This window comes from Anguilla anguilla, chromosome 9 (genome assembly GCF_013347855.1).
Source record: "Anguilla anguilla isolate fAngAng1 chromosome 9, fAngAng1.pri, whole genome shotgun sequence".
NCBI classification, from domain to species: domain Eukaryota; kingdom Metazoa; phylum Chordata; class Actinopteri; order Anguilliformes; family Anguillidae; genus Anguilla; species Anguilla anguilla.
This window is the reverse complement of record NC_049209.1, coordinates 35050358-35061804: the sequence shown is the minus strand read 5'-3', so window position 1 is coordinate 35061804 and position 11447 is coordinate 35050358. Positions and strand designations below refer to the sequence as shown.

The 11447-nt window shown below is 46.3% G+C and overlaps 1 protein-coding gene across 2 annotated transcripts in view; it reads left to right on the top strand.

The window, feature by feature from the left end:
• The window catches only part of LOC118236332 (actin filament-associated protein 1-like 1), a 38781-nt gene that overhangs the window by 12018 nt on the left and 15316 nt on the right, over positions 1 to 11447 (top strand). The window contains exons 1-8 of one of the 2 annotated variants that reach the window (XM_035434605.1): positions 1887 to 2374; positions 8014 to 8139; positions 8607 to 8687; positions 8833 to 8915; positions 9165 to 9276; positions 9429 to 9527; positions 9881 to 10092; positions 10770 to 10949. In XM_035434605.1, coding sequence (XP_035290496.1) covers positions 2338 to 2374; positions 8014 to 8139; positions 8607 to 8687; positions 8833 to 8915; positions 9165 to 9276; positions 9429 to 9527; positions 9881 to 10092; positions 10770 to 10949 — 930 coding nt within the window. In that variant the 5' untranslated portion in view covers positions 1887 to 2337. Of the gene's footprint in view, positions 1 to 1886; positions 2375 to 8013; positions 8140 to 8606; positions 8688 to 8832; positions 8916 to 9164; positions 9277 to 9428; positions 9528 to 9880; positions 10093 to 10769; positions 10950 to 11447 lie in introns of those variants that run through there. The other variant, XM_035434606.1, reaches the window with a different exon arrangement.

Below are 11447 nucleotides of genomic sequence, written 5' to 3'. Positions count from 1 at the left end.
GAAAGGTGTACAGTATATGGGTGATTTTACATTTTTTTCCCATGATGCAACAGGATGAGATGAGGGGAGAGGTAGGCTCAGCTGCTTGTCTCTGTGGCAGTTATAATGGTGGGTAGCTCGCTGGATTCACCAGCTCAAGCCGGTCGCCATAGTTTCAGAGCTCTCCTTACTGTTTCAAAGCTGTACAGTTAGTTCAACATGATCGTTGATCTGTTATGTTGTTGTTTTTTGAAGTGATGTGAAAGTAGTTCACACCATCTTGGATCACTTAGTGATTTTTTTAAAGTTTCATGACATAGCTTGTGAGATCAGTTAAGATTGAATCACAACCCTGTGAAGAATCTGTGGTCGAAAAAGCATTCAGACCAAGAAGAGCCAGGAGTTACCTGGAGGCTTATCATCCAGACAGCTGTCAGTTTGAATTTGGTATTCAAAAGTAGCTGGAGACACCTGTGCAGGGTGGTAATTAATTAACATATTAAAATACCAGATTTCAAATATGTTAACCGCATAATCCCATACAGTGTATCATATCATCACAGTGACAGTTATTATTCTACTCCTGAAGAGCTAACCTTCTATAACGAAGCTCTCCACATAGGTCCACTGAACTCATTCAAAGTGTGTTGAGAATGCATAGCCAGTCTAGCTATAGACCATAGGTAACATTGGACATATTTGGGAAGATTCCCGAGACACAGAGGTTAACATCCCTGCTCTTTCAGTTAGAGTCACGGGAGTTCATTTTTACAAAGGTGAGTTATTAGCCTTCACCTCGGTTTAATGGGGAATAGGATTTGTGCTTTTGTCCAGAGAGTAGACTGCCCCCTACAGGTCAACCAACAACGTTTCCAACAGTGACATCAGTTTTCCTCCCTTCTGAGTATTGATAAAGTTCCACTCAGCTTAGCCCAGCTGTTTGGCGAAATTTTAAAAAATACTGTTTCGTTATGAAATCAATATGGTTCAGTGACGGTTTCCACATGACGTTTAGCTTGGCTGGAGTTCTGTCCCACTGCTTGTTCATCTCTGCCCCTTCCAGGGAGAAAGTTTCATAGTCTGAGCCACAAAAGCCCTGAGCGTACCCCTAAAGGCATAATGAAATTCTGCTGTGGATCTAATAAGTGTGACATTTGTTGCGGTTCAAAGGTCTTCTAATTGTCACCTTCAAACTGGATTTGGGGGGGGGAGGGGAGTGTGGAGAATTTCAACACTCTCCACTGTGAATAGGATTCGATGAGAGAGGAACAAAAATGAATTTTTTTTTAAAGCGCTCATTAGTTATTGCGCCTTCGTCCTGCTCTGTGAAAACCCCGTCTCCCGGGGCTGCTGTGCATGTGTGTTTGTTTAAGGCCTTCCAAACGACTGGCCCATCCCTTTCAGAGCGCTTCCTCGTGTAATAGAAGGTCCCAGCGCTGCTCTCGTGGAAACCACAGAGCATTCTGGCAGCCGCCAAGAACACGGGATTTAAAAAAAAAAAAAAAAAACTACAAGGCAAAACACACTTCGGCTGAAAATGAGTCAGGAGAGGGATGCATTACATGGCCCTTCCCTTAATCTGTTCTTACTGTGTAAACCACCTGTTGGAGAGGCAATTTCTCTTCTTCTTATCTTCTCCTTATCCTACATCCACAGTGTCGGTCTTCTGTGTATTTTGGAATCCCTCACAGATTTGCTTTTTTTTTTCTTTTTCTTTTTTTGAGGGAAGGGGTGAAGGGTGGGTGGCCCGCAAAACACCAGACGCACCAATCCGCTCAAGATACAGACCTCAAAGAAGATAGAGAGAGAGAGGGAGGGAGGGAGGGAGTGGAGCCAAGGAGGAAGAGACAAGGAGGAAGAGGGAAATAATGAGAGAGAGGGAGGAGGAGAGAAGGAGAGAGAGAAGGAAAGAAAGGACATGCAGATGCTGGGGTGAAGAATGTGGGAAGAGAGAGAGAGAAGGAGGGACAGAGAGAGAGAGGAGGGACAGAGAGAGAGAGTGAAAGTGTACATGTTCCAGAGTCATCCTTCAGTATCTGTAGGCCACAGGAGGAGAGAGGGGGGGAGACAGCAAGAGTGAGAGAGAGAGGTAGAGAGAGAGAGAGAGAGAGAGAGGAAGGGAGAGACACAGAGGTAGACTCATCAAAGGGTAAATGAACCAGAAACCCTTCCCTGTATACCAAAAGAGGAGGGAAAGGGAGAGTGATTAGAGAGAGAGGGAAGGAGAAAGGAGAGAGAGAGAGTGGTAAAGTGACATTGCATTCTACACTGTGTGGAAAAGCCAAGGCGACTGGAGAAAATTTCAGGCGAATTGTGTGTGCTGGCTTCACACTTTCTCACACTTTCTTTTTTTGGAAAATGGTGGGATTCTCTTCTTCCTCAGCTGTTGCCACGGGTACGTACAAAATTTTCAGCATTTTAAAAAATCCCCGTCTCGGATGGCGGCTTCACACCCAGGGGTGTTGCTGAGACAGATGTGTCACGTCTTAATTGGGAATGGACGTCTGCTGTTGCTGTGGTTACACCGGAACCGATCAGAGTCAATTTACTCTTCTCACAGATGCCTTCTGAAAAACCTGTGTATGTGAGTGTGTGCGTGTACGTGCGTGATGTGTGTGCGTGTGTGCGCCTGCAATTGCTGCTGTGTGTGTGTGTGTGCGCGCCTGCAATTGCTGCCCTAGTTACAATTTGGAGGGAGAACCTAGTCATTTTGAGTTTGGTTCTGGAAAAGCAGTGTGTAAACATGACAGAATGCACTTGTAGCAATGATGTGGCATGTCAGTCATTACCACAGGCAGACTGCACAGTGCACTTCTTGCTGTAGTATAGGGCTGGTGTTCTCCTAATTACCGGTCGCGTGGTGTACCGACGTCAGATAGCTTGGCTCTGCTGTCTGGGCGTGCGTACACTGCCTTCACTGTCAATTAAGCCAATCTCCATGCTAACAAAGAAATTCTCTTCAAGCTCTGCCTTCCTCTCTGTTCTTAATTGCAGTTCTCACAAAAGTCAGTTGCATGCAATACAGTAGATTAGATCTTGGTGTTTACGTTATTTAGTTCCTTTATGTTTTCATTTAAAGTCCTCCCATGATTTCTTGTATTTTTTTTCGCTGTTGTTGGAAGACTGAAAATGCTTAATAAGTCTGCTAATGTTAAAATAGAGCATTGCTGCACATTCTTTGTGAAGTGGGGGGATTTGTGTGTATTTGGGGGCTAAACTTTGGAAAAGCAATAAAAGAGTGAACAAAAAAGTGTTCTGAGGCATTACGAGCCTTCAGATCTGAAATTTAGCATCAGTCCAAGAGAGAAACATACACACTTGGTATTTTAAGGCCACCCTCCCTAGAACAAGTCTGTTTTTCGAGCGGCCAGAGATCAAGGTGGAGCGGGGGGATGGTCGTATTCAAAAGGATAAACCAGTAGGATTTGTTTTTCCACCAAACAGAGCAGAACCATGCTGAACTGATTACATGCAGCGGGGCTAACCAAGCTCAGCGGGCGGCTGATCTGGAGTGAGCTACAGGTAGCCTGAAGGTCCGGTTAGGAGCGCTTAGCCCCGAGCCGGCTTTTCCCTCCTCTCTTTCATCCCGGGGTCCTGCCAGGAGGGTTTCGCAGCCTATGTTATCAGAGCGAGCCACATGTGTTCCTCTCCCAGAGAGGGGGGTGGGTGGGGGGGTGTGGGGTTGACAGCCCTTGATGTTGGGGTTGAGAGACCTTGTCCCCCCCCCCCCCCCCCCCCGTCTGGCTTTGGGGAGAGCCCCCCGCCACAGGTGTTGTTGTAGATAACATGAGGGCCGGTGCCTCAGAATAATTGAAGATGGCCTCCATACAGAGCCACGCGGTGCTCGGGTGAGCGGGCCTTCATCAGATCAAAACAATGGCAGAACCACAGACACTATGCAGGCTTTTTAGCACACGGGTGAACACGGGCTAATACAGGGCTAATGGAAACAGGTGAGACAGTCAGGCTTACAAAAGGTGGTTTCTGTAGGAGAATATTAACCTTGTTTGTAAACCAAAGGACATTTTTCCTTCAACCTTCACTTGTTAGGATGTTGCTCATGGTTGCTAATTGGACCGGACTGAACGGGCTTCAGAAATAGTTATTGGCTGTTTACAAGTTGCCAAATCCCCAGCTGACCTCACAAACACCCCAGAACAGCTGCAGACAGGTGTGGTTGGGTTGCCAGATTGGATTCATTTTATCCCTGGATCCTAGAACCTGGACCTCCCTTTTTGTACAGTCTGTCTGGTCCTATTTCAGCCAGTCGTCCTGTACTGTTAGTAATTAAAGAGCTCACTTGGCCTAGATGTTTCTGATAGGGTGGGGCAGTCGATTGGGTGGGAGCAGGGAATTTTGGATGCATGTTTTTTTTTTTTTTTACACAAAGACACTGAGGTATGAGCTGTGGGCTAAGGTCGAGATCTCTCCCCCCCCTCATCCACGAGCGGGGGGGCACATGGGAGTGGAGCGGGGGTTGTTTTAGGCGGGAGCTCTGCTGAGTGTGGAACTCTGCTTCACTGGAAACGAGAGGTCCCCAACGGTGAAGGGAAGACAGAAAGAAACTGCCGAAAATGAATCCGCTGTATGGGTCTGTGCGTCCAGAGCGGTTTTTGGGAAGGGTCGGTCTCACATGTAGGGTCACCTTAAAATGTTTTTGGTACGGAGAAGTTCATCCATTTGAGCCAAAGGGATGACAGGTGAGCTTCATAAAAAAAGTACTCAGGTGTGATGCTGAACTCAAATTATTGTTGAGGGTCCCATACATCCCACACATATCCCCTCAAGGGCCGAGAACTGCTGGTTTTCCAGCCTCCCTTTGCCTGAGAGTCAGCTGTGAAGACAGTCTGGCCAATCAGTAGCACTAATTACCCAGGAGAAAAGAAAACCAGGGCTGGATTTGGATTTGAGGGCCAGAGTTGATGATCACTGCCCTACATCTTATGAGTGGAGGGAATGAAGGGAAAAGGCTAAAACCTCAAAACAATGGCTCAGACAGGCAACAGCCTTGTTTCACACCTGTGCCATCATAAACTAACAAAAAAAAAACAAGCAAACAGATCTGAATCACACATATGCATGTCACCACTAATCGAAATGGAAATCGAATTGAGTGGGAACCTGCTGGAATGATGCTCATAGTTTATACATTTAATCCTTATATCCTTATAATTTCAACATTATTATTTGATTTATTATTGATAGCAAAGCCGTGAAAGGACGTGGGTGTCTGTCAGAGCCGTTGTTTTTGGGGAGAGCTGACCACTTCTTGTGCTGGGCTTAGATAAGGGAAACTCCAAGCATAGACTGGTTCATTCTGCTGGGGCCCAGGTCCGTAACTGAGACAGGGTGAAACAGGCGAGGGCCGGCTGGGCCCCCACATCGCTCATTAGTCCCGTTAAGAGATCGGGCCCCAGGCGTAGATGGGGTTTTTTTTCGGCAGGGTTTTCCCCTCTTTCCCTGTCAGCGGGCCAAGATTTCCAGATGTCCTGCGGAGGATTTCGTCCCGCTAGAGCCGCGGAGCCGGCCTGCCCCGCGGGGGCCTCTGGGAGCTGGGGGGGGGTCAACGGTCCATCCAGACCCGGGGAACCCCCTCTCTTCTGCTCCACAGTTACGCTCATTCATTTACAGACACTCTGTGCTGCTCGTAGGCACGTGCAGTATGGTTATAGATGTACACCAGTATAGACACAGAGACTGGCTGTGACCCAATCAGAATAAAGTGTTACTGAAAAATGAAACGATGCTATAAATGTTATAAATGATGTAATGCACACATGCCGTATGAAGAAGAAACAAAGTAGGGCCATAGAAAATCTAATTATTTTATTATTTCATTTTGAATGTAGCATTCATATTCTTTTTGTTTTGTTACTATTTTTAATCTGCTCCAAGACCGGCCCAAAGGGGAGATTAACTGGATTAGCATTATTTGATTTTCCATCTTCCAGCTTGTGCAGCATGGAACATTATTAGCATTTTCTGTTCGTAGCCTCGAACATTATTAGCCACTCAAGCTGTGCTGCATAAGCACAATGTTTTAATCAAGTTGCTTGAATGTGAAATGTGGTCAGCATTTGATTGATTTGTTTTGATTGAAAGTTTTGCATGTGTTGGAAGTCCAAGCTGATTGAGAAAGAAAGTGGAGCCCACTATAATCAATGTGAGGATAGCAAACACATTGTATTTCCAACTTACTGGCCACCGTTTAGTGGAAGGAATTCAACAGAATTAAGTGAATTCTCCCCTGATAATTAAGGGCCACAACAGAAATATAGTCTGACCTTCGTCTTTGGATTACTGAGATTCCAGGGACTTGTGTTCTCGCACACAGGTCATGACCTTCAACCTCTGGCTCTGATTATGTAAGGAAACAACTCAAAACAAATCAACCAGCAGGTTTTCTTTGAGCTGAGTTCATGAACCGCGTGAGATGAGAAATCCACGCCCTGCTGTTGACTTCACACGGCGAAGACAACTGCACATCTAAATTACTCAAGGCGAGCAAGTCAGCCCTTGAACCTCGAAACGGGGCGGAGCGTCTGGGTGAACTCATGAGGCCTGTAAACCCGCACAGGCAATTTGGAGATGTGCAGAAGTGTCGGAGGGAGGTCCCAGTTCACGTTGGCTGGAAAAGCCAGCGGCCAAAAGACGAGGGGAATGTGGGGATCGAATGTGCTGGAATGCGGCCTTGGAATTAAGAATGGAGGCTAATGCGTTGGTTGTCATGGTGAAGAAGGCAGTTGGAGAATTACTGAAAGGCAGCGTCTCACACTTGTTGCGTCTGGGAGTTTTGCGGGTACCAGGAGACCCAGACTCAGCAATCCAAACAGCAATGGGAAGTCTCTCCCAGGGGGGTCTGGGGGTGCTGCTCCTGTCAGCTGTGCCTTGAACGTGTTCCTTTGAAACTTTTATCCAGACTAACAGTCTGTTTTGCTAAAACTGAAAGGTCTTGCTGCTGCTCAGGCAAAGAACTTTGCTTTTGAGTTACAGCAGCAAATGCTGATTGCATGATTTAAATCCAGCGCTTCAAAAACATTCATTTCTCAGAAATGGACCTGGATACACAAATTCTTGAAGGAGTCAAGTTTTTTTTTTTTTGAACAGCGTTTGTAAAAGACTGCCTTTATCTTGAATGAAAGAGTCACAATGTAAAGATTCATATAATTAGCAAAGATAACTTAATCTTATTTAACTTTTGCAACTGCTGCAATATTATTTTTGCTTCACAGAGAGATTTTATAGCCATAACACATACCATGAGTAATCCATTAAAGTAGCTGAATTGAATGCAATCTAATGACTTTCCTCAGTTCTGAGGATGATGTTGAACTAACAAGACCTCACTCTGCTTATTTGCCATGTGCCTCAACAGTATCGATTGATGTGCCTTGAGTTAATACAGTAAAGACAATAACTTCATGAGACCCAGCAGAAAAAAAGTTTAAGGAATAAGGAATTTTAAGGATTTTTTTTGACACAATACGAGTGTCTTGGATGAGAATGCAAAATATGATGTGTTTTATTGTTACTGAATCCCCCTGTAGTGTGGGGTTCAGCAGGGTACTGAATGCCCCTGTAGTGTGGGGTTCAGCAGGGTACTGAATGCCCCTGTAGTGTGGGGTTCAGCAGGGTACTGAATGCCCCTGTAGTGTGGGGTTCAGCAGGGTACTGAATGCCCCTGTAGTGTGGGGTTCAGCAGGGTACTGAATGCCCCTGTAGTGTGGGGTTCAGCAGGGTACTGAATGCCCCTGTAGTGTGGGGTTCAGCAGGGTACTGAATGCCCCCTGTAGTGTGGGGTTCAGCAGGGTACTGAATGCCCCCTGTAGTGTGGGGTTTAGCAGGGTAGTAACAGTGGTAGTAATAAGAGTAATCTCGAGATCAAGTCCAGAAACTGAAGTCCTGTAGAGGGGACAAAAAAATAATTTCCGGAGCTAGGGATATAGAAAAGAAATACTGTTGCCTTTGAAAGCTGGCTGTCCACATTACCCATACTGTGATGACCCCTGACCTCTGACCTGTGCTCCCCACCAGTGATGGAGCACCTGGTGTCAGAGCTGAACGTCCTGCTGAAGATGCTGGACCAGGAGGCGCTGAGCCCGGTGACCGCGGAGAAGAAGGCCGCCGTCAGAAGCCTGCTGAAGCAGATGCAGCCTTCAGGTGTGTGTGTGTGTGTGTGTGTGTGCATGTGTGCGTGCATATATGTGTGTGTGTGTGCATGCGTGTGCGTGTGTGTGTGTGTGTGTGTGTGTGTGTGTGTTCCTGCGTGTGTGTGTGTGTGTGTGTGGGTGCATGCATGTGCGTGCGTGTGTGCATGTGCCTCTGTGTGTGTGTGTGTGTGTTTGTGTGTTCATTTGTGTTTGTGAGTCCTTGTGTCTTGGAGAACATTTTCCTTGTGCAGTGCCTGCACTGGGTAAATGTTTTGAAACCAGAAATTTGAATCTGTTTGTGCAAAGAAATGCTCACTTTCAGCCCAGAAATTGTGACAAAATACTATGATAAAATGGAGCTTATTTACATTTCAGTGGATGAGGGTGTTGATTAAGCAATTAAATAATGACTTAAGTTACAGCCTGTGTTCTCTGCACTGAAGAATTATCTCACTTTTGAATGCTTTTCCATTGCAGTGAATGGAACAGACATATACGTGAACACATCTCTCTATGGAAATGGAACCAGCTTTGTGGCATCCCTGTTTGAAGAGTTTGGTAAGCTGGTAACAAAGTCCTAAATGTGATTCCGCTGAGTATATTACATATATTGTATGATGCAACATGTAAAATGCAGTAAATCAGATGGGAATCATCAGTAACATTTTCATAATATAATGAATATTAACTCTTGCCTCATCAGACTGTGACCTTCAGGAGCTCAAAGATACTGCTGAAGAACCAAAAGACCTCCCAGACACCCCAGAAATACCCCCTTCAAAATCGGTAAACCAAAATAAAACAGCCAGCTAAGCTGTGATAATATGATATTTATATATTCACTAATAATGCCTAATATAAAGACACTCTTGTCACACCTTAGTTACTGTGATTATAGATTTTTTTTACTTCTTAGATGTTAAGTTGCCTTGAAACAAGTTCTCTCGGTTGCTGCTAGATGCTGCTAAACTCCAGTTTAAATCTGTCCCAGTGGAGGAGGAAGCCTAATATTCCACACTTTTTTCTACATTTTAGAGTCCAGCAGACACGCCCCCTCCCCTGCCAACCACGCCCCCTCCCGAGGACTATTATGAGGAAGCCGTGCCCCTCAGCCCAGGAAAGTCGCCCCAGTACATCACCACCCGCAGTATGTAACCGCACTTCATATTTTCCATAATACTAATCGCTAGCTCATCTGCACTTCATTTCCCATATTGCACCGCGAGCTCATCGTTCCTACTTTGCCAGGAAGTGGCCAGGCAGGCAATTGTGTGACCTTTCAACTCTGTCCTCTGCCAGACAGCTCCAGCCCCCCCAATTCTATCGAAGACGGATACTACGAAGACGCGGACAACAACTACCCCACCACCTGCTTGAATGGCCCTCTGAAGAACTCCTGTAAGTCCTGTCACTTGCACCAGTGCTTCTGTCGTACAGCAGTGGTTCCCAACCCTGTTCCTGGAGATCTACCATCCGGGAGGATTTCACTCCAACCCCAACAAAGCACACCTCATTCAATTCAGTAGAGATCTTGTTGAGCTGCTAATTACTAGAGTCAGATGTTCCAAATCAGGGTTGAAATGAAAACCTACCGGACAGTCAATTTCCAGGAAACAGGTTTGGGATGAAGCAGTGCCATACAGGGTCGAGGCAAGTGCCTTCCCCTTTCCCAAAAGCCGTGTAGCGGTGCTGTTTTGAGAAGATGGCTCATTGAGGGAGCGACGGTTCATCGCTGCGCGTCTGCGTTTCAGACAACGACTCAGATGCCCTGAGCAGCTCATACGAGTCGTACGACGAGGAAGATGAGGAGGCGAAGGCCAGGCAGCTGACGCACCAGTGGCCATCGGAGGAGAACTCCATGGGCCCCGTGAAGGACTGCCGGATCTGCGCCTTCCTCCTGAGGAAGAAGAGGTTCGGCCAGTGGGCCAAGCAACTGACCGTCGTCCGTGACAGCCGGCTTCTGGTGAGTCATGGTCGCTGTGTCTCTGACACTAGCGCAGGCTAAGCGTAGGCTAAGCGTAGGCTAAGCGCATCGATCCGTCAGGCTCTCCAACAGAGAACGAGGTTTCCTTTGTGGCCTTCTCTTCTAACTTACGGTTAGATGGTCGTACAATAATACTGTATATACATTTATAATTCATTTTAATTATAGATTAAGGGTCATTGGCTTTTTTGTTTACCTCTGATTCTGCATTCTGTCGTACCCCTGTGCCCATCTATTGATTGAATGAAGCACAACTATTGATACTACATGTGACTGATTGACCAGTTCTGTTCAAATGTGACATGGACCACAGATTAGTCTTGTTTTCTTAGTAAGTCTCAAAATCACATAAGGTAGTGATTCTGGGTACTCTGTACATATGAGAAATACTCAGATTGTTAAACCTTGATTAAACCTTTCATAACTCCATTGGGGAGTTTTTTCTCACCACCATTTGAGGGTTTTCTCTTTTTCTGGGAGTTTTTTTTAATCTTATGTACCTGCTATCTGGAGGTTCAGGCCTGGTATTTGATTTTTTTCTCTGTTACTTGCCTTGCTACTCTGTAAAGCGTTTTTGTGACAGTTCCCTGTTCTATAAAAATAAAATTTAATTAAAGTGAATTGAATAACTGAATAGTGTCTGTCTGTCACTGCAGTGCTACAAGAGCTCCAAAGACCACACCCCGTACATCGACCTGCCGCTGAACCTCTGCAACGTCATCTACGTGCCCAAGGACGGCCGACGCAAGAAGCACGAGCTGCGCTTCTCCCTGCCCGGCGGGGAGGCCCTGATCCTGGCCGTCCAGAGCAAAGAGCAGGCCGAACGCTGGCTCAGGGTAAACGCGCGACCGCTAGCTAACCCTGCTCACTTACTCTCAGTGTAAACACAAGCCTGCTAGCTAACCCTGCACACTTACTCTCAGTGTAAACACAAGCCTGCTAGCTAACCCTGCTCACTTACTCTCAGTGTAAACACAAGCCTGCTAGCTAACCCTGCACACTTACTCTCAGTGTAAACACAAGCCTGCTAGCTAACCCTGCACACTCACTCTCAGTGTAAACGCAGAGAAGCTCACCCTGCTCACTCACTCTCAGTGTAAATGCGAGGCAGCTAGCTAACCCTGCTCACTTACTCTCAGTGTAAACGCAGAGACTGCTAGCTCACTCTACTCACACTGCTCACTTACTCTCAGTGGAAACACGAGCCTGCTAGCGCACCCTGCACACTTACTGCAGCACTGGATACTACTGTCCCACTGTGAACCACAGCATCACTGTTCCACTGTGTCAGTGGCTGAGAACCACTGACTCACTGCTCCACTGTAAAACTGGCT